Source organism: Dipodomys spectabilis, unplaced genomic scaffold (genome assembly GCF_019054845.1).
Source record: "Dipodomys spectabilis isolate Male_0828 unplaced genomic scaffold, ASM1905484v1 ptg000098l, whole genome shotgun sequence".
Taxonomy (NCBI): Eukaryota; Metazoa; Chordata; class Mammalia; order Rodentia; family Heteromyidae; genus Dipodomys; species Dipodomys spectabilis.
This window is the reverse complement of record NW_024870775.1, coordinates 1689243-1712003: the sequence shown is the minus strand read 5'-3', so window position 1 is coordinate 1712003 and position 22761 is coordinate 1689243. Positions and strand designations below refer to the sequence as shown.

Sequence of the window (22761 nt, the reverse complement as noted above, 5' to 3'; positions counted from 1 at the left end):
TGCACTTGCTGGGCAGGCTAGCTAGACAGAATGCTGAAATGCCCCTTTGCATTTTTAAAGCCCTTTCACACACATACCTTATCTTGTTCAGTAAACCACCAGATAAGAGAGCCCATGTCATCATCAGCCTAGTTGTTTAGTAATGACCTGTGCAAGTGACAGTGATACCCAGCATCCAGTTTCAAGCTAGAATGGATCCCACAGCCAATCCAGGTCAATCCATAGGGAGTGGAAGTTAGTGCAAGGACAAGCACGAATCTTAATTTCATTCTCTTTTCGGATTCTTTCTGGTTTTTAAAATGTGCCTATGCTTCCATTTCCTCAACCCTTCAATTAAGACATGCCAAGAAAGGTCAGCAGCTAGGGCTAGAGGAAGACCACTGTAGAAATGGAGTTCAGACATGGCAATCCTCAGCCAGTCACCCAGCAAACTTTGAACACTTATGCTATAACCACTGATCAGATGTGTTGTTGCTGTCCTGAAGTGACTGACAGTTCATATACCAAAAAACACAAGAAAGACTGTTAGTTTTGTTCCAGAACTCTTTTCTGATCTTTACACACAGTACTGTTTAAGGAGTCATCATGCTAAAATCTAACTTTTTAAAAGAAAAGGTATGCATAAATTCCCTTTATTCAACCTGTTAGTAATTCCTAGAAGGGCTCAACCCATTACCTATTTGTTTTGTAACTCAAATCAACTGTGGACACAAAGAGAATTAATATCTTCCTTTGTTTTACTTGCTTTTTTTTTCTCTGCATTGATTTATGTTGACTAACAGAAATTCAAAACGTAACTTGTCCATTAAGCAACAAAGATAATTTCCCACGTTAACAAAATGCTTAATTTGAAACAAATCTCAAGCACTGAAATATCTTATAACTCATGTAGCCACCCAAGTATATCTGAATCTTACTCACCTGGAAAGAGTGTCAAGATATTGAAGTTTCAAGTCACTAATCGGCAAATTTAAAATCTTCAATGTGCTAATAATACTCTTTGGGCATCAACATGATGCAAAATACTCTCATTATCAAAAACATTTCATAAGGTGTCCTTGAAACAAACGTATTTGTGTTCAAATTTGAGTCTAGTCCCCAATACATCTTATTATATGTATTGCTAAAACTACAAAAGCCAAAAATTATCTGAAACACTTCTATTCCCAAGCATTTTGATAAGAGATATTCAGCTTGCCCTGGCTCTGTCCTTACCTGTAAAGGAACCTTACCCAACAGCCTTCTCCCTGCACTTAACTTGCTTCACCTGTGCAGGTGGAGAAAGGACTTACCTGTTGTACATATATACGTGGACTCGGCTGGCCTGGAGTGCTGAGTCCAGGTGTTGTAGGAGGGCTTCTGTGGTCAGGACATTAGCACCTTCTTCTTTTGGGGTCTGTATCATGAGTTGAGGATTGAACATAGCCTCTTCTCCAATCTTCTGGCGAGTATAATTTAATTCACGACTTACTCGTCCACCAACTGATGAATAGGAAAAAGTTTCTTCAATTAGACCAGCCGCCCCCCACAAAAAAAAAAAAAAAACCACTCCAAAGTGAAGTTCTGTCTGTTATCTCAGTCACTGACATAGGTTCATACGCAATGAATGAACTAGTCATAAAGCATGATGTTAGAGAAACATCCATCTCACCATTAATGACAAAATTAATTTTGCAAATGATAAACATGTGAAAATAAAAACACTCAAATGCATTAGCTATTTGGCCTGTCATATGCATGTGTGTGTGTGTGCACAGAGACACACACACACAAGATGTGTACCTTGTGCACATTCTAATATACCTTGTGTCTAAAGGGGGGAGGCAGAAAAACTTGAGCCACCTTCTCCTTGCAGACCAGACCAAATAACTGTTAAAATTTCTTTCACTTGTATAAACAATGTGCCCCTGCATCACATTTCAAGATAAATGGCTTCAATTTACACTCTTCTCCTAAGTAATCTGGCAAAGGTAACAAGGAAATGTTTCTCCTCTGTGGAAAAAGAAACAAGGAAAGGTGGCAAGTGTGTAGTCAGCACAAAACTTGCCAGAAGATAATGTGATTCAAATCAGATGTACATAGGGAAACCCCACCAAAGAGGAATAACATGTAATCAATCAGGGCCATCCTGGGCAATCCCCGGAACTTGGTTCAATCAGACTCACCTGGCCCAGAAAACTCGGATGCCAGGCTCTAAGTCACCGGAGGGATTGTCAGCCTGTGATCTGGAATCTTCCCAGGTAATTCTGAATCTGGTGCTGAAACTGTCCCACCAACCTGGCTCACTAGTAAGATGGCAAAGCTGGACAGTGGTGCTGAGGTACAAGTGACCAAACCTTGAGAGTATTTGGGCAAACTGCCTTTTCCCCTCCCTCTCCTTTTCCATCTTTAAGCCCCAGCTTATATTCGGCTATGGTTTTGAACCAAGACACGTTCACCCGTGCTGAGAGGCATCTTGGAAAGGCAATTATAGAAAGAGGATCTGCCTCCCTGTGTGTATATACACTAAGGGTACAGGAGGGTGGTCTGCACAGTTCCTAAAGTCACTGATCAGTTGAATGTTTCTGAAGAAAGAAAACAAAACAAAACAAAACCAGACCTCCAGCGATAGTTTAGAAAGAACTCAAGAGATTGTAGCTTTCCCACGAAGAGGAATCCTTTTCCTACAAGTTTAGTATTCAAGGACATAAACATTTGGTTTGGGCAAGTAAATAAGTACTGGGAACAGCAGGGCGTTTAGTTCTCTTGGCATATTTTATAAACAAGAGGGCAGACTAAAAAGCAAATAATGCCCTCATTAGGAAAACTAGTGCAGAATCAGGGTTGGCAGGACCCTGTGTGCAGGTTCAATAAGGTGCCAAGGCTGCTGTGAAACTCTGAGGTGAGGTTTAAAGTGTGGGGTGAGGAGAAGGAATGTCACCAATTGGTTCATAAACAGTATTAGGGCTTGTGTGCAGACAACTTTGACAAATGCCAAGGGGAATGGCCGAGGGCTTTGCAATTAAGTTAGGGAAAAGACAATAGAGGTGGGGATATTGCTCAGAGAGGGAGAGCTTGGCTAGTATGCCTAAGGCCCTGGGTTCCATCCTAACAAAACAAAACACAACACAACATAGCAAAGTCTAGGAAACAACTTGCAACAGAGCATATGTTTATATGCTACCCATAGTTCTTTACCCTGCAACCCACTAAAATCTTGAAGACAGTTCTGTTCATTATGACAGAAATCACAACACTAACTTTCAACCAATTACCTAGTGAACTGAATTGGAACCAACTCACATCCTCTTAAGGTAAAGAAGTTGTTGGAAGTTAAAAAGCCAATTCTTAGTCCATATGTCACTTACAAAAAGCAACAGAGCTGTACATTAAGGACCTGATCCCAACTTTTGCTTAACCCCTTTCCTTTATCTCTAGGTAGCATCACATCTAACACCTTAAACCTAGAAATCCTATTTCCACCTGCCTCTCAAACCTCAGTACAATTGGTAAAGTTGCGCTTTCTTTTACTTTTATTGTAGCTTAAAATTCAGATGACTCAAAATTAGTAGGTAAAAACAAACAGTTAATAGAGCAGATACCCCCTTTCACTACAATGACAAGTGCTATTCCAGAGAGGAACAACCATGTATAGCTTGAGCTTGGTCAGCCCAGCAGCTCCTGTAACTATGTAAAGCATGGGCTACAACCAAAACGGTGATACACACAAAGGTAACAGAATAAAAACACAGGGTCAGATTGCTGTTATATGTGTTATCAAAGGTGGATGTTTTACCCCCTCAGAAAGAATGTTACTTCTAAGATACAAATATTCTTCCTGGTTTTCATCATATTTTTGTGATGTGTATTAAAATAAACACATATTTCAATAAAGGTGTACATCTGCCACGTCTCTAGCATTGGAAACCTTTTTGCTCTTCCACTAGTGATCTGTTAAGTGACAAAACTAGTTTCAACCAAGACAAGATGATCACTATACACAAACCAAGCAACTGGGTAAGGCCTTGAAGTTTAGTGTTTTCTTAATCACTGATGCTATATCCTATTTATGACTATGGTTATTTTTATTCTTACATATAAGATGGCTATATCTCACCTGGCATTTCACATTAGTCAAATATGGATGTCTTTAAAAAATAATTCAATAGTAAAGTTTAATTGCTGTCCATTTTGTATTAGTAGATGCGTATTACACATGTATTATGGGGTAAGCAGTGGAAATGCTTGGTAGATGAGACCAAAATACTCTGCTACTTTGCTCCAAGAGGCTCCACAGTGACATAAACCAGTAATGCACAAGCAACCCAATAAGATAATCTTATAGCATGACCTCATATAGCTACCTCAAATAGGATGACAGGAAGATCCAAAGGGAAGTAACACGTCAGGTGACTTAGGAAATCTGGGAGTGGGAGTGGGGACAGTGTTTTAGTATGGAAACTAGCAACTGCAAAGCCTGAGGTTTGGCTTTCGATTGAGAGAGAAAGGAGTCAAGTGTGGCTGGAGTCCATAGTCCATAATTATGTCATCCATTTTGCTTCCCCTGGTAGACTTAGCTCCTTCTCAAGTATACCTGTGTCATAAACGGCACAACATTCATATGGCCTTACATCAGTATTCACCCAAGGTGCCCTGGAGACATTACAAGAAACAGAAACCTTTCTGGACAGAATTTTATGGACTTGCCTGGTTTTGCTAGCTTCCCTACTAGCAAATGCCTATCCTAAATCCTGGTGAATGACAGCCCAAAGCTATTTCACTACCTTGCTGCCCTTCCTTATCATTCATAGGTGTGAAGTTTCTTGCTTAGGTGGTACCACAGAACCCGTTTCAGATCATTGAAACTACAGCCCTCATCTTGTCTTTCCCATTTTCAAGGGTGAAGTCCTTCATATATTTTTTTAAATTTAATATTCATGAAATATTGTAGAAAAAAATTACTGGAACAGAATAAACCAAAGACATAGGTTTAGAAAACAATGTTAATAATCATGATTGCTAAGTGGTGGTCGATGGGTAATATATACCTGCTTCCCTTTGTTTTCACTTTTTTTTTCTGCAAAGAACATGTGTAATTGAAGAATTTGATGACCAAAAAGGGAAAAAAAAAGCAGACATGTAAAAGCTATTTATCAGAGTTGAATTTAAAACAAGTTTAGTGCAAAATAATATGCATATATGCATCTTATTACAATGGGTGCTGATGACTCATGCCTGTAACCCTAGCTGCTCAAGGGGCTGAGAGCTGAAGATCTCGGTTCAAAGCTAATCTGGTCTCACCGCCCAGTGGGGAGCAATTGATGGGTAAGTAGTACAGTGTGGTCTGTGACATACATAGTGAGAAGCACAATTTCATTTGTTTCTTACTGGTCTCTCCTCACACCTTGTCTTTTTCACTTTCATGTTACTTGATTTGTATTAAGAGCTCAATGTTTTGTTAAAATAACAGTAGCCTGGAAAAAAAAAAAAGAGAGAAAACAATCTTTTTGATCAATTGTAGATTTGCTTTAAGTAGATGAACACGGTAAGGAAAAATTAGGTTTTGCTCAGAAAAGTTAAGCACAGCACCCACAGAGAATGGGAGATGGTCACAGTTCGCAGACATAGATGTTTACAATGCCTTATTTACAGGATGACCATTTCTTGAGTCCTGAGTAGTTTGTTTCCAGTTTCAATGGCTGCTTGTTTTCATATTCCCCTCATAGTGTGTGTATGTGTGTGTGTATATGTATGTGTGTTCATCAATTCTTGCTTTTTGGCTTTTCTGTGTTCCTACTTCTAAAATTAAAAAAAGAAGGAAAAAAAGCTAGTCTGAGCAGAAAGACTGTATCTCCAATTTACTCGCAAAATAACAGACTGAAGGCACGGATCAAGTAGTAGAATGCAAAGCTGAACGAGAATGTGAGGCCCTGGGTTCAAATCCCAGTACCAGCACACACAAAGAAGTTTTGGTTGTTGTGCCTCCAACAAGATGAGGCCAGCTGCACTAGATGGACAATGCAATGGGGACACAGGACCCACTTGAGGCAGCACTAATAGAGTTGGGCCTCAGAAATTACGAAATGCAGATGAAAATGCCAGGAACTAGCCTCCCAGGAAGGTAGGAGGGTTAACTGACAGTTGTGTGTAGTTTCCCCAAGACCTTGCCTGGTTGCTGAGCAGGTGTCTATTCATTTACTCATTGTCTTCAGAACATGTGCCTTACTTTACAAAGGGGAAAATGTACTTTGGGTTACTTACTCAAGATCATATGGCTAATAAAGAGGCATAACTGCCCTGCTGGCCTCTTAGCAGTTAAGAACCTGAGTACAGCAGAGGAAGTGTTGTTAAGGAACACCAAATTCAATATATCAGATTTCATTATGTTCATAGCTAGAACTTTTAGATGCATTGGGAAATGCATCTAATTTTTTTTTCAACAGAGCCCATAGGCCTTGACCCAACTTTCTGTTTTCCTTCTGGTCCCCAAGGGGGCATGTTACAGAGGATAAAGAGATTGAGAACATGTAGGGAACAGGTGGCTCTTTTACTTGTAAATTCTGCATCTCATTCTCCAGAAATTCAAATCTTATACAAATTGCTTATAAAATTCAAGGACAAAGCACCACTTCTGCAAAGAACATCTTGATCAAGTTCTGTTCATCCTCTCCTCCTCAAATCACACCTAGCAAGATTTTCCAAAACCAAGCATACGGGGAGACCTGGTCAACCAAGGAGTCCATACATCTGGACCAGTAATAAGTACTATTCCTACTGGGTTACAGCTTTTCACATAGAGCTGAAAAATGTTTGTGGCATTCATGCAAAAACTGTTTAGCACAAGCTTATCCTGATCCACATAAAGATGATCTGAGAAGTCAAGTGAAGTTTTCTGTCATATCATTCCATGGAAGGAAGGCAAGTCTCTCTGTTTACACGTTTTGTACGTGGCGAGCAGAGGCAGACCAGGAGCATGGCACAAATTGCAAAGTGTGTTGCATGAAGAAACAGATGAATGGTCTTAGTACAGAGTCCTGGGAACAGGCAGTCATCTGTATAAGATATTAATTCCCCCCCAAAGCCTCAAAAAGTCAATCAGTCAAAACAAATGACCCTTTCAGTCTGAAAAATACCCACTCAGAGTCCAATTAGGAAAAGGGGGCCTGTGTATATGCAAGCATAGCATTTGCATTTGATTAATCCCATGAATTATCTAACAGCCTCTGCAGAGATTTTTCTCCCCTTTAGTTGTTTCAGGACCTTCTTTCAATGGTAAGATTAGTTACTGTGAGGGCAAAAAGAAAAAAAAAAGTATGAATCTCTCAAAACATGTAGCTTCAAAATTATTAGCATTGGCTCATTTTCTAAATTGAAAAAAAAAAAAAGGAAAGATGGCAGTAATTTGGGCAATTGGCTGAAAATCCAGTCTGCAAGGTTTAGTCAGTCTTCCACCCACCTCTCTTATTGGTAAGGTGCCAGCTACTGCTTAAGGTGGGTTTTCTCCTTGTGAGAATGTGCCCTTGAGGGTTGCCATGGGAAAATAATGGAATCAGATACCCCAAAGAGTATCGGTCCTCATGAGGAGAGCCCAGTGAGAGAGATGACAATCCAAAAGAAAAGAAGGAAATAACAACTAGGAAAGCAGACCACAGGAGAGGCAGTGGGCAGACGCCCGTGCACTATTCCATGCTGCGCACGCATCCATGGCATCATGTGCTTCTGTGCCTCCCAACCCCCATCCCACAGACCAGCAAGCAGCTTGTGGTACCATCTGTTATCAGCCTCGCCTGGGACTGTTTCATCTGAATGGCTTTTCCTGAGACCCACAAGCTCGCCTTGTCGGATGCAATCAGCTCAGCCCAGCATTCTGCACGAGCTAACCCTGCTGTTTGTCACCAGCTCCCAAAAGCTATGGTCACTTGCTGTAATGGCCAGTGAGGGCTGTGTTAGTCACACCTAAGACAAGCAAAAGAAGATTCGTGACTTCAGGTAGGACACAGCCAGAAATGTCATCTATTCCTAACTGCATCCTTTTTAAACTGAGAACTGTTCCAGGTTCTATCAAGGTCTCACCTGAATGTTCAAATGCTACAAGCCAAGCCCCATAATTCTGCAGGAAGTGAGTACACCCACGGAGGTCCAATGCTCCATCAAGTATCACAATCCAAGAACTTAAAACTTTTTTTTTTTTGGGGGGGGGGGAGGTCCGGTCGTGGGGCCTGAACTCTGGGCCTGGGTGCTGTCCCTCAGCTCTTCAGCTCAAGGCTAGCGCTCTACCACTTGAGCCACAGCACCACTCCCGGCTTTTTTCTTTTTGCTTATGTGGTGCTGAGGAATAGAACCCAGGGCCTCAGGCATGCAAGGCAAGCACTCTACCACTGAGCCACCTTCCCAGCCCCCTTAAAACTTTTTTTAATCAAGTTCTCAATTCTTAGTTGAGCCCTAATGTTTTCCTTCATTTCGAAAATTAAAACAGGAAACAACCCAACAACAACAAAACCCCACATGCTTTCTGGGAGGCTCTCACCACAGTATTCAGGCTGTTGCATAACATTAACTAACCCCAGTTCCCTTCTCCCAGCTTCTGTGAGCTGACATCACCTCTGAGCAGTCTTCATGCCATTATCCAGCCTGGCTCTCTTTACATTGGCCCACTGGAGCAAGCATTGGGGAGAAGACAATGCAGGTATCCACCCTTGCATGCAGACTCCCTGGCCTCCAGGAAACATCACATTTATCTCCCTGCACTGTTCTTCCCCTCTGCATCTGTGCAAGGATACAGAGCATCACTGGGGGCCACTTTCATGATTTTGTTGCCATCAGGATTAGCTGGATTAGGGGCCAGTACATAAGGACCCCCTGGTGCCACAAGGAAGTTTCATCACCGGGTCAGCATGGTGTGAACTATACTCTGTCAACACCACCACTTCTTATAGTCACAAAACAAGGGAGGTAGGGGAGGAGGTGGCAGGAAACACACACACACACACACACACACACACACACACACACACACACACACACACATACACACAGCATACATCATAGTAATAAATTCCCCTATCATGCATTTCAAAGCATGCAATCTAGTCAGTACTCTCCTTGGAAACAATAAATCTATGAGATTTTTTTTTTTAATCTGTAAGGGATTTGGTGGATCAGACAGTGATGGTGGATAGAAAAAGAGAGGAAGTACAGTTTGCACAGGGGGTTGAAGAAGACTAGCCCTTGTCCAAAACCAGTCAGCAGTTTGAGAAGAATACCACTGATGAAGGCTTATATTTTGTTCAAGGCTTACATCTCCAACAAAGTCCCTTTTCTTCTATAGGTCAAACACTGTCTATCCAGCAGGAATTTCCGCTCCCCTCCCCCCCCAACACCCTTATTTAATATGAGGAAAACAACATAGGTAGAAGAGTAGTGAAAGGAATGGTACAGGCAGGGGTAAGAGGATGGGAGAAAAAAAAAAAACCAACACCTTAATTCCCTGTAAAACTCCAATGACTGCAATTTTTCCTCTGAGGAAATCATTTAGTCCATTCACCTACCCATGCTCCCCCCCATTCCCAGGCCCCTGCTCATGTGGACCCTGCAGGAAGTAAATACACGTTGTAGAGAGAGCAATGGGATTTCTGCAAGTGTGTGCAAGTGTGTGCAAATGTGTGTGTTTGATAGAACAGTCCCTCTTGCACAGAACTGGGCTGTTCCATCAAAGCCGTATCTGTTATATTTCTGTCTTTCTCTTCTGTTTGGTGTATTCACCAACAAGAGAAAAGGAGGTAAGCTTTGGCGGCCCTGACCTGCAGCTGGAGCACAATACTTTCGCACAGCCCTGCCGACCCCTGACATAAATTTTACACCGCAGCTGGCATTTACACACTCAGCATTACCATATGTATAGCTTCTCGGTGCTAATTATGCTAATCACCTGTCTAACTCGCTGCTGCGAAAAATGGTTGTATTTAGCAGTCCAGTGCCTACCAATGCAGCTTACTGTGTGGCTGAAATGTACATTCAGACGGCCCTGAATGGCAAGATTTTTCCACGTTGCTGGCTACATTCAGGCCTCAGAAAAATTTATTCAAGTCAACTGGTTTCGGTCCGCAACAAAAAAGTTACGAGAAAAAAGTGAGTGTGTTCTTGCCCTAACATTCTGGATCTGCTTGCAAGCAAAATGATAAATCAATTGGTGTGGGAAACAAAAAGGGAGAGAGATTTCTTTTGGGAGCCATGTGAAACTGTAGCCTATTTCTAAAAAAGAAAAGAAGAAGGAGAAGAAGAAGAAGAAGAAGAAGAAGAAGAAGAAGAAGAAGAAGAAGAAGAAGAAGAAGAAGAAGAAGAAGAAGAGGAGGAGGAGGAGGAGGAGGAGGAGGGGGAGGAGGAGGAAGAGGGGGAGGAAGAGGAGGAGGTGAAGGAGGAGATGAGGAAAAGGAGAAAGAAGAGGAAGAAGAAGAGGAAGAGGTGGAGGAGGAGGAAGGAAAGGAGGAAGAGGAGGAAAAAGGAGGAGGAGGGAAAGGAGGAAGAAGAAAAAGGAGGAGGAAGAGGAAGTGAAAGAAAAAAAAGCAAAATGGAAAATAAAAAAAGGGTCATCCTATTCCACAAATTTCTAGAAAGAGCAGTTAATAGATATTTAGCCTTAATTCCAATTCTCTCAAATTGCAAGCTTTGTTTGTGATCATGTGGGGTGTTAAATATGTGCAATTTCCCCCTTAGATTATGTATAGACTAAAAGGATAATATCACATTTATCACTTTAACTTATTACAACAATGCGCATCAGGTAAAAAGAAAGAATTTCTCAGGCAGTGAGGAATAACTTTCTTCTTATGTTCATGCCTAGAAAGCTGTTATTTAAAGAGGTTGTGATGGTTAAGTCTATTTTGCAAAGTTTTCAGGTTTGCCATTTAAAGGAGCAAAGGAAATCAGGGAGTGGGGGTGGGGAAGACGGGATGATTCAAAAAAAGGGGGAGGCCAAAATGGTGGGGAGGGAATGGGGAAATCAAAAAGCCTACATTTTCCCTTCATCTCAAAATTGTGTTTTTCAAAAATTCACTTCTTAAAACAGTTTTCTCAAATCACTCTATAGAATGAGTTTCTTAAACTAAGATAATATTAGTGTGGTTATTTTAACAATTCCCCCAAATCTGATTTGTTCTTAACTCATAAAATATGTTCACATTTATTTTAAAAATGGAGCATTCTGCAGAATCTAGGCTATGCGATGTATCGATAATGCTGAAGTAGTCAACTTCTTTCAATTGCTTGCAGCACTGTATGGAAAGTACACTGGATTGCAGGATGGCCCCAAGAGCCTGTTACTTTCACATCTCTAAATGATGGTGATTAGAAGACTTCTTACTTCCATCTAGAAAGCAGGAACAAAATAGAAGACCACTTATTTTGACCATAGCCTGGGCTACCCCCAGTGCTACAAAACACCAGATCAGCCATGTGAGAAATCATGGTTTACACCCAAGAGGTAAACCAACTCAGCAGGCCTTCTCTGACACTGTAAGAGGTCAGAAAGAAAGCAGCTTGGCCTGCTTGGCTTTCCCTTACTTTTTGATTTAACAAGGAGCAGATGACAAGGACCATGAACATAGTAACTAAAGGATGCTGCTGAGATGACCACAGCTTTCCTCCAATTCATTCCCTACTCTCACTCATTCTGTTCAACTTCCCCCTCCCACCTTACCCGCCCCCCCCCCCCCCCCCCCGCCAGTGCCAGGACTTGAACCTGGGCTTGGTGCATACTAGGGAAATGCTCCATCACCAAGCTACATCCCCAGTCCTGTAGAACATTTTTACAAATTTATCTGACTCAATGAGACATCATCCAAGCCACATGTTGCTGTCCTGGGTATCCAGATTCAAGTCACTGTTCTTTGCCATTCCAAAGAACTAATGTATCTGGGGTTTGTAGTTCCAGATCTAATTGCAGCTTAAAACACACCAAAGACCAGTGCATTTGCTGTACACCAATGGGCCTGCCTTTCTCTTCCCCTCTCAATCTCTTGCTCTTCTTAAATAGGAGACGGACCACCCTGCCTCGTGGCACACAGCAGTGTTTACATTGCAATACTCCACTGTGTAATACATCTGGCATTTTGGGCAGGATTCCTGAGCTAGGGGCCAGAAGCCCTTAAGCAATGATTTAAGAGGGGGGAAAAAAAACCATGCACATTGACTAAACAAAGCCCATTTCCAGCTCATTCTGCTTACTTCTGTGCATGTTTCATCAATAACTGCAAACTATCTGGCTAAATTAAGTGCATCCATGGCTTCTTTTTATTTATCTAATAATAATAAATAAAACTTGTCCTCACTGGCCTCACCTTCATAACCAGTTGTATCATGAGATCTACATGTCCTCTGAACTATTTGGACCAATTTGTACCTGGGTTGCTGCATTTAGAAATAAGATCCTGCTTCCAAATTATACATCTCTCCAACAACAAATTTGTCATTCACTAGTAGGTACCTGGCTATCCAAAGATACATTTCCCCTAACACATGATAACTACACTTTAAATTCTAAACATAGCTGTCAAAATCACTTCTGAAGGGGCAAAAGATGGTCTATAGCTTTCTGGACACCAAACAACTCAGACAGCAGTCTACTGATTGAAAAGGCTAAATTATTTCAACCTTAAAAGAAAACATGTAGAAACAATTAGATAAACCAGTGGAAAGGGGAAAAATCCTCAATCCAATTTAAGAGGTGGGGAAAATTGTAGCTAAGTATTATCATAAGACACTCAAATTCAGATTGGCAGCAAAGAACAAGTACTAGCAATATTTATATTTTGATGACCCTGATCATATCTGTGTGTTTAAAGAATGTTCCCACTGAGAAGATTCCAAGGAGCTTCCTCCTCCTGACCAGGCAGAAGTGCCTGCTCCAGCAAAATCCTTTGCTCTCTGGGATGTCAACCAAGATCTCTCATGAGGATGGAAATCTAAGGCTATGGAGTCAGCCAAAATTTGGATAAGGAAATCAATCCTCGTCCATTTCTATCCAAACTTCCTTCATGTTCCCACTGGCTTTGGCATGAGCTTCCATCTATGGAAAGGCTGAAGAAGGGTGCCTGGGTGGGAATGTTCATGGTTTATCTTTCACTTGGCAGCTCAGGAGGCCAACAGGACCAACTTCTTTATTTCATGCACCACAGTAAGGACAGGAGACAAAGATGTTTTCCCATACTATTTTATACTTTGCTATACATTGAAAGAAGTTGTCTAAAATCACCTCAAAAGTCTACAGTGATGCCAGCAATCTTTCACAGGAGAAGCACATCTTTTGGTGGCAAGGACCCATGAATGAGTATGGCCTCAGAACCAACCCTGAACTCCAGGGAAGCAAATGGCAACTCCCCATACAGTGTCTCCCACAGCTGATTTGAAATAATAAAATTTTGAATTCCCTCTTGTCAGTTCGTGATTAGCCATACTTCAGATCTTTTCAGATCTCACACTAGTAACTTCAGAGATGCATTTGGGAGGAAAGGACTGAGTCAGTTTGGGAGTAGGTAGGTAAGTGGAAGGAGAGCAGAAGAGGAAAACATGGACAGAAGGGAAGAGGAGGGATCCAGAAGAAGTACAGGAAGTCAAAGTAGTGGACACAGAAAATAAGTTAAACAAAAATGGAATCATGCAGATATGTGATTTTGTGTGTGGGGGGGGGGGGGATAATGCTTCAGTAGCCCCTTGGCCTTTCTTCCCCAAGAATATCAAAATGGTGCCAAGTTAAAACACTTTTTTTTTTTTTTTTTTGCAAAATGGCTTCTATTAAATGTGTTTTCCTTTTAAGTAATTTAAAAACAGTCCCAGTTTTAAGAGTCAGAGTAACTTTTAACGTCAAACACATCTCCCTAAGCAAATAGCATACCCTTGTGGGGTTGTCTCAGGCAGACAGCTAGCATGGACTAGGTGGGAGGCAGCCACATGGGAAGCCCCTTTCTCTGCAGAATTATGAGCCCCTTTGCCCCCCAATAAGATGAGTAAAGCAAAGGCGGACAAGTTCCAGCTCACCCGGAGTGGACAGGGATCCAGGGGTCACAGACAGGTCAGCTTTGAAGGAGAAATCCAAATGAAATATAAACATGGCATTGTGGAAGCCAGACAAATCTCCCATAGCCTGTCCAGCCAGCATTAATCTCGGCATCAGCTGTGGCCCATAATCTAAACAAACGGATCAGGCAGCTCATACATCTGGAAGCTGTCATCTTCTGGAACTTCCAAGTGGCATTAGAAGTATCTGAAACTCCCAGTGGCCCAACCTGGCTTCCAAACTTCAGGACAGGTCAAGAATGGCAGGCAGCAGAGAGATACTGCCCTATTTAGGAGCCACCTAAGGCTAAGTATATTTTCAAAATGATTACTGTTGGGGCTTCGCTTTTCAATGGTTTTTCTCCAAATATGAAAAGAAAACCACAACTGCTTGCATACCTCTGGTATGCGCCCACAATTTGAATCTAATAAACCTATCTACACAATTTGAATCTAATAAACCTATCTAGCTAAACATGGTTCATTTTTTTCAAAACTTCATAGGAAGTCCAAGGAAGCTGCATGTTTCAGTGTCTCTGACTCTTATGAAAAGTCCCCATTTGTTGCTTCCCTCAGTTCCCTCAGTTCCAAGTATACCTTGGAAAAAGTGGAAAATCGTGTACAACTCTCTGGAGGAAAATGAGACTGAAAAGCTAGCATCCAGTTGGGTTCTGAGAGGAGTTGTTCTTTCAACCTGACTGCTTGTATTAAGCTACTATAAAGTTTCCGTCATCCAAAGGCCTTCAACCTACTGTAGCTGAACTACAACAAGGCACAATAGTTATACCTCCTTTCCAAATATAAAAACCCAGAACATTTTTGCTTGTTTTCCCCCATGGTCTTTTTCTTCTTTCTTCTTTCTGTATATGTGTATGTGTGTTTTAATTTGATACCAAATGTCACTCCAAGGAAAATTTAAATTAGTAACACAAAATGAAATGCATTCCTGAGATTAATAAATTCAAGGTCGCTTTGTGAGATTGACCTTAACAAAAAAGACTACAAACCTTCTGCCATCTGATGGCCACGCCTCTTCAGTCTCCAACTCCATCCTAACTCTCCCATTTATCTGTGTAGTGCTTGTCTTCTATTTTATCAGGAGTATTTATCATCTAGACCAGTGGTTCTCAGTTGAGGTGAGTTTGTACCCCACACCAGGCTCAGCACACTGAATGGAAACATTCTGATTGACACATGGAGAAGCATGATGCTGGCTCCAGTGTGCAGAGGCCAAGGATGCTGCTATTCTCCAGAGTGCAGGCATCAGGCAGCAAATCACCAATAGGGATTATCCCACCCAAGATGTCACCAGTGCAAAGCCAAGGCTAAGCAACTAAAAGGATGGTGAGTCCTAATTGTCTCCTACAATGAAGTGTCCAAGACCAATTCAAGAACACCAAAACCTAGTGCTCTTCATCTTTCTCCCTGAGTGCTGGCCTTCAGAACTCTTAACAACTGAGCACCAAGGCAATATGGACTATTGCAGAAAAGAAGGCCAGGGGACAGGCAATATGGATTATTGCAGAAAAGAAAGCCAGGGGATAGGCAAGCTTTTAGAAAAAAAAAAAAAATCTCCAAGAGATAAAAGGGACAATCAATCAATCAATCAATCAATCAAGTCCATTCCTTTTGTGCCCTGAGATTCAGGTGAAGGCACTAATGGGACCACAAAGGACAGCAGAGGCCAGAAATACATCTGCACAAATCATATAACAGGCAAGGAACAGGTAGAGGAGGAGTTGACAGCCCTGCTCCCTTCCAACTCATTCACCCCACCACCACCAAGGGAGATGAGGTCCAAGAAGCCACACTCCTGGCCTTTGTTGATGCTGTTCCTTCTGCCTAGAATGTACTTCATCCCAGAGGTCCCAGCCCCTATGACTAGCTCAAGATCTTCTTCCTGGGACCACCCTGGAAGGCATCAATTTCCCAGTCTTCTGGGCACTGTGGCCCTGCATGTGAACCACACACTTTTGAGTCTGTGTGCCTGCTGGGCAGAGGCTCCCCCAGGGCAAGGTCTTGTTACTTTTCAACAGCATTTCTAGTGTTTGGGGCCTTGTCTAATGCAGAGTGGGCACAGAAAACACTTTCTGAATGTATCTATTTTAAAATGATAGTCTTGTCTCTTCTCCATCATGCTGCCACCTGCCACCATCATGTGTTTCTGTGATAAACAGATAGATGTCCACAGTATCATCATTCCTCTATTTTTTTAAACCAAATTTCTTTAGTCCTATTTACAAGTAACGACACTCTGGACATTTGTGACTAATTTAACCCACCTCACATATAATTGCCAGTTTCCTCAAAGACAAATAATATAAGAACATTTCAACAGAATCAAAAAGCTCTTATCACCTACTCATGTGTATAGTTAGCTAGACTACAATGGTCCACACACTATGGTTAATAGATTCAACCTATCTCTATAAAGCCACATTTCCCTAGCATGTTAAAGCATGCAAAGCCAAATCAAAGATAGGACTTTCAAATGTACTAGCTATATTAATAATATATTTTGGCAGATACAATACCCCATGTAGGGGGGATACCTAATGAAATCTATATGCATACACATATATATAAACAGAGGCAACTAGTGTGTATCATTTTTTTTTTAATCATAGGAGAAACTGCATCTCTTAGTCTGTCCTCATTTCTGTTGCATTTTAACTAGGAAAACACACAACTTCTATTTACCTCACTTATGTGTGTAGCAAGCAACCAATTCATACCCAGAACCTGCACTGTTTCAATTAAGAAAGTGTCAGTAAGGCATTTTGCTGATAATCATGATGAATTTATGCAAGAGACTTAAGAACAATGTGAGCCTAAACCTGGAGTTGCCTCATTTTAATTCACTCATCTCCACTAATATCTAGGGCAGCAAAGAACTTTTACTTCCAAATGCTCACACTCTTCCTCCTCTAATGAACACTAAACTCATGAGTATTAAACCTTTTGTATCATAAACAGTATCTCTAATTACTATTAAACTGTGGCAGCCTCCCTGGCTGGCCTTACCTGAATTTAGGAAACTACTACTTCTAGGTGTGTAGAATCTAGCACAGAATGAATGAATGAACGAATGCCAGGTCAAGGTAACAGGTTACCAATTGACTTAAGTCACTAAGATGCAAAGTGGAAATGGAGAGACACGTAAGTGCCTCAATAGTTTCTCATTTTTTTTTAAAAAAAAAAGAGGGCTGGGAAGGTGGCTCAGTGGTAGAATGCTTGCCTTGCATGCATGAGCACCACATAAGCAGAAAAAGCCGGATATGATGCTTTGGCTCAAGTGGTAGAGCGCTAGCCTTGAGCTGAAGAGCTGAGGGACAGCACCCAGGCCCAGAGTTCAGGCTCCACGACTGGGGGGGGGGGGGGGGGGAGACAGGGAGCACCAGTGGCACATGCCTGTAATCCTAACTACTCAGGAGGTTGACATCTGAAGACTGCGATTAAAAGCCAGCCCAGGCAGGAAAGTCTATGAAACTCTTATATCCAATTAACTACCCGAATACCAGAAGTGGTGCTGTGGCTCAAGAGGTAGAGCGCTCACCTTGAGCTGAAGAGTTCAAGGATAGTGCCCAGGCACAGAGTTCAAGTCCCATTACTGACAAAAAAAAAAAAAATTGGAATGTATAAAACATCCTATTTACTGACATATTATAAAAAAATAAAAAACATAGGTACCTCACTGAATTGTAAGGCACCTGAACACATATAATAAAATGCCTGAAATATGACAGTTGCTGAATAAGTAAGTATTGACTATATGGCCCAAGAATCAGTGAGCTATGCAAAGAAACTAAGTTAAGAGCAAGCTCAGAGGCATGGAACTGGGGACACATCTCAGTGGTAAACCACTTGCCTAGAATGCATCCTGCACTAGCATCCATTCCAGATAGCGTAAAAGCAGGCCAAAAGCAAGGGGGAAAAATGATACTGTTTATGATACCATGGGTTTAATGTTCATAGCAGCAACCAGTAGAGTAGTGTGAGCATTTGGAAGTAAAAATTCTCTGCTGTCTTACATATTAGTGGAGATCAAAATGAATTAAAATGAGACAACTCCCAAGTTTTGGCTCACAATGTCTTTCAATCTCTCCCTACCAACTGTTGGTGCTCCTGAAAACTACTATGAATTATGCTTCTCCTCCTAAGTCCTGAAATGAGTGGAATACAGAAAGCCATTTCTAGAAACATTCCTGGCTAAGAAAATCGTATTACCTCTCTTTAAGCTGATTAAATCTCTCCTGAAAACTACTGCTTAAACTACACAAAGCTAACTTTCGTCATCCTCACCACTGGTCACAAACTGGTCTGAGAGTTGGAAAGTCAAGTCCATAGAGGAGCCTAAGGTAATTGTCTGCAATGGAGCCGTCAATCAGCCATTTCCACACTAACAGACCTGCTGTCCAGTTCCTGTGCCCAATGTGCCACAACACTCATTGAATGGCACTTAAGGCCCTCACTCTGATGGAGCCATCATTCATTCAATCCTTCCCTTTCCAGGCCCCTGCTAGTGGTTGTGTATCTCTTGCTAAAATACCTTCCTCCTTTCTCTCTCCATATCACACCAGTCAGCTCTCTGAACCTCCACTGCAGCTTATTCTCCTAATTTAACTTTCATGTCCCATTTGCCATGTGCACTCAAATTTCATTCAAATGCATTGAATCCTTAACTAACTCCGTAAAATTGGGCAGTGTCCCACACACTTCCAAATCTCTTAAAATGTCTAGCACAGTGCTAGGCACATCACAGGTATTCCAGAAATTTGCTGCTAGAGAGCTTAGTAGGTGCTCATTAAAACCCTTCTACCATCCACCGATTACAATGAAGCCCCAAACCGAGGGAAACTACCCAATGGATTCCATCCAAGGAACATTTTTGTAGTAATTACCAAGCTACTCAAGGCAGGAATGTTTTCTGGTCTTAATTATTTGGATTATTATTTTAATTGCCACTACTCAACTACTCTAGCTTAGGCTTGCAAACCAAAATATTCTGGAAGGTTAGCCTCCAAGAGCATTTGGAGGGGCCACTGAAGGAATGTAACTCTTCAGCTTTCAAATTTTGTCTTGGGCAGCTTTCAATTTTTCTCTTCTGAAGGGCGCCAGGTACTTTAGGTTTGAATATCTGCGGTACCTATTGCAATTCTCCCCTCCTCCTCCCTTGTAAGAGATGCCCAGAGTAGTGCTTAAAAGGTTAAAATGTTTCCAAACAGCAAGATTGGTTTCTCTTTTTTGGGGGGGTTGGGGGGGAAGAGAAAATTGAGTAACAACGAAGAAAAGAAAGAAAGAAAACAAATAACAGAAGGAAAACCTGTATACCAAAAGAACGCGAAGATGTTTCCGTCTTTGGGGGAGAAAGCTACTTTGAATTTACAACTTTTTCTCAGGCAAGCTTTAAGAAACACACCAAATTTAGGAACCTGGATAAAAGCCTGGCAGAACCTCTCAGAGAGCTGCAGTGGCGCCCCTCCCACCAAACCCGCGTTCTTAAAACACATTTCTTTTTTTTTTTTTCTGGCTGCAAAATGCTGTTTTCCCCCAGAATAATTCCATTTAAAAAGCCCCCACCCGCGAAGAAACATTAATCTACTTTGCAAACATGCGTTCCAGTCTGCTTTACTGTTTTTTTTCCAACTCCTTGCCCCCCTCCCCCCCCCCCTTTTTTTTGTACCTTGAGACAAATGTTTTTTTCCCCCAGAGTTGAAAGCTGTCCAAAAACAGGACCACACACGCCGCCGCCTCCGCAGGCCCGCGCAGCGCCCGCCCGCCCCCTCCCCCGCCCTCCCCGAGCGCCGGCCGCGGCCGCCGGGGGCGCGCACACTCCCTGCAGCCAGAGGGGTGGCCTTTCCCTCCACCCCCCACTCCTTTCCCTTTGGACGCGGTGGGTGGGGGTGGAGGAGGGAAAGAAGCGGAGTTGGGGAGCCACCGCGGGAGAGGCCTTCCCCTGGCAGCGTCTCCCGGCCAGAGTGAGGCTGGCAGCAGCGGTGGCAGTTCCCGAAGCGCCCCCCGTCCCCCCCCCCCCGCGCCGGCCGTGTAGAGTGGTCTGTTCCACCGAGGGGGCCCCCGCGCCCCCGCCGGCCCGCCCTCGCCACTCTCTCCCACAACACCTAGCAAAACGCAGCGCTCCGAGTAGATTACAGCGCGGCCTTTGTCGGGCGGGCCTGGCTCCAGGCCAGGCGCCCAAACAATAAACAATTCCCCCTGGTGCGGACAGGGCTTTTGCGCTGGCCCCGGCTAGGCTCTAGGTGTATCCTGGCAAATATCTTTATCAATTGGAAGGAAGGGAAGGGAAGGGAAAGGGGAAAGGGGGGGCGCCGCCGCGGGCGCTGGGTCTCTTACCTTCCACCCACAGCTCCTCCACGTTGGTCTCGAGATTAGCTGCCTTTAATCCCACAGCGAAGGCTCCAAATATGAGGAGGCCCACAACCAAGAACTTGCCGCAGTTTTTTTGAATGTAACAACCCAGTTTAAATAAGAGTCTCTGAAACTGCGCTCTCAGCCACAGTGGCGCTTTCCGGCCAGTAGCCTTCCCCTGGGAACGAAAACAGAAGGGAGGAGTGAACACACCGGGGAGTCGCGGCCCGCGCGCCCACGCCCGCTCGCGCGCACCAGCCCGGGATCCCCGACAGGCCCGGCAACCGTGGGGGCGTGGGCGGCCGCGGCGCAGGGATGCGCCCTCGGGGCTGGAACCCAGGCGGGCCAGAGGGAGTGAGAGCGGCGTGGGGGGGCTTGGTCATAAATCAAAGTCAGGCGGCACCTCGGGGAACACAGAGGCGCCCCCACGAGCGTCTGCAGGGCATCCTGGAGTCAGGCATGGGGGCGCTTGGGGAGAAGAGCTGCCACACAGAGGGGGTAGCAAAAGCCGAGAGGAGTCACTGGACCCAAGATCTGCACCCCCCAGACGTAGAAAAGGAGGGGCAGCGTAATCCCACAAACGGAGTTCAACATTTAAGAACACATTCCCTTTTTCCCGTAATCGAGCTCCTTCTAACAACCACAGTTTCTCAGGAGACGCCGGGGAGGACCGGGTGTTGGGGGGGGGGGGGGACGGAGGGAGCGCGTAAACACTTTGGGAACAACCTACTACCTTCCGTTCAGCCCCTCCCCCCGCCCCGAGTGGCAGTAAGTGGGGATCCACGTGGTGAACGCGGAGGTCAGGGCTCACTCCCCACGCCGTTCCAAAGCGCGGGGAGAGCCGTGAAGAGCAGCCATCTGCAACTTACGACAGTATTTGTGCTCGGAAGAGGGCAACCACATGGATTTCCCCCTCTTCTCCCTTCCCCTTCTGGTTAAAGCTAGAACACAGCCAGCCAAGTGCCCGGGGAGAGGGCCCAGACTGGAGCAGGCGGGGGTCCCGGCTGGGCGCAGGCTGCTGCCGGCGGCCGTGTGGCCCCGGTGCCCGCCGCTGCCCGGGCGGGCCCCCGTCTGGGTGCTCGCCTTCCGCGGATTCCACACATTTCAGCAAGCCTCGTAAACAATGAACCCGGCCGCTTCGCACACCCCTACTACAGATTTAAGGTGGCGATTTGTTTACAACGTTCCCTCTCCCCGTCAGGCTCGGAGAAGAGGCGGCTCAAACCCTGGAAAAGGAGAGAGGCGGGGGGTCTCTCTTCCGAGGAGAATTTTTAAGGGAGCAGAGATTTCGTGCTCAACAAAAGCAAAACTGGCTGCCAAAAAAGGAAACCACCTTTATTTTGGCTCCCCCTCCTTCCTCTCCCCGCCTCTCTCCACTCCGCCTCCCCCCAACCCCCCCCAAGATGTTAAGAAAAGTGGATGTTTCACGGAGGATTTTTAGGCGGAAAATAAAGGGCTGGGGCGAAGGAGATGAGCGCTCGGGGCCGGGGGCACTGCGGCCGCCCTCGAGGTGGTCCGCTGTGGACTGCTTTCCAAAGCTCCGGAAAAGGCACGCCAAGGGAGGACGTGTGTGTGCGCGCGCGCGCGGACACACACACACACACACACACACACACACACACACACAGGCACACACACCTCCACCCCCTGCGGACCGCAGACAGCCCTTTCCTCCGAGGAGCAGAGGGAGGGTTTGAATTTTTCAATCCTCACTTGTCTACTGCTTTTCCTGGAGGCGTGTGTGTGTGTGTGTGTGTGTGTGTGTGTGTGTCGGGGCGATCCCCCCCCAAAGAGGAAGAGGAGGGAAGAGAAAGTGGGAGGGGAAGACAGGAGTCTGAAATGCACCTTGGAAATCTGCTCCAGAGCGAAGGCGGCGTCGCAGTAGCTGGGCCGGTGCAGATAGTCCCGATCCAGTGCGGCACGGCGCAGTCCTCCGGTCCGTCTGCGCCTCCCGCCACCGGCCGGCCGGCCCAGGGCCCCGCTGCAGCCGCCGCCGCCGCCGCCGCCGCGGTCCTGGGGCTCGGCGGCGTTACCAGCCGAGGCCATGTTGCCGCCGCCGCCGCCGCGGGGACCGAGGCTTCCCGGGCGGCCCGGCGCGCTGCCGCCGCCTCTGCGAACTCCCGGAGCGACTGGGCTCTCGGCTCGCGAGGACGCTGCTGGCCACCGGCTGCTCGAGCTCGGGCTCCGGTTGACAGATTTGCTGCTGCTGCTGCTGCCGCTGCTCCGGCTCACACGGCGGACGCTGCTGCCGCTGCGGCCGCGGGCGCTGCCGGGGACTCAGACCCTGCGTCTTCCATTGCCACATTGCGCGGGGGTCCCGAGGTCTCTGCGGCCGCCGCTGCCCACATCCAGTTCGCGAGAGGGCGA

The 22761-nt window shown here is 44.7% G+C and overlaps 1 protein-coding gene across 2 annotated transcripts in view; it reads right to left on the bottom strand.

Annotated features, from left to right (window-relative positions):
- Nucleotides 1-22440, bottom strand: part of Ptch1 (patched 1) — a 63744-nt gene extending 41304 nt beyond the window's left edge. The window contains exons 1-3 of one of the 2 annotated variants that reach the window (XM_042686941.1): nucleotides 22240-22440; nucleotides 20380-20572; nucleotides 1293-1482 (exon numbers count right to left, since the gene is read on the bottom strand). In XM_042686941.1, coding sequence (XP_042542875.1) covers nucleotides 1293-1482; nucleotides 20380-20572; nucleotides 22240-22440 — 584 coding nt within the window. Of the gene's footprint in view, nucleotides 1-1292; nucleotides 1483-20379; nucleotides 20573-21263; nucleotides 21285-22239 lie in introns of those variants that run through there. The other variant, XM_042686942.1, reaches the window with a different exon arrangement.
- Between the last annotated feature and the right edge of the window lie 321 nt (nucleotides 22441-22761).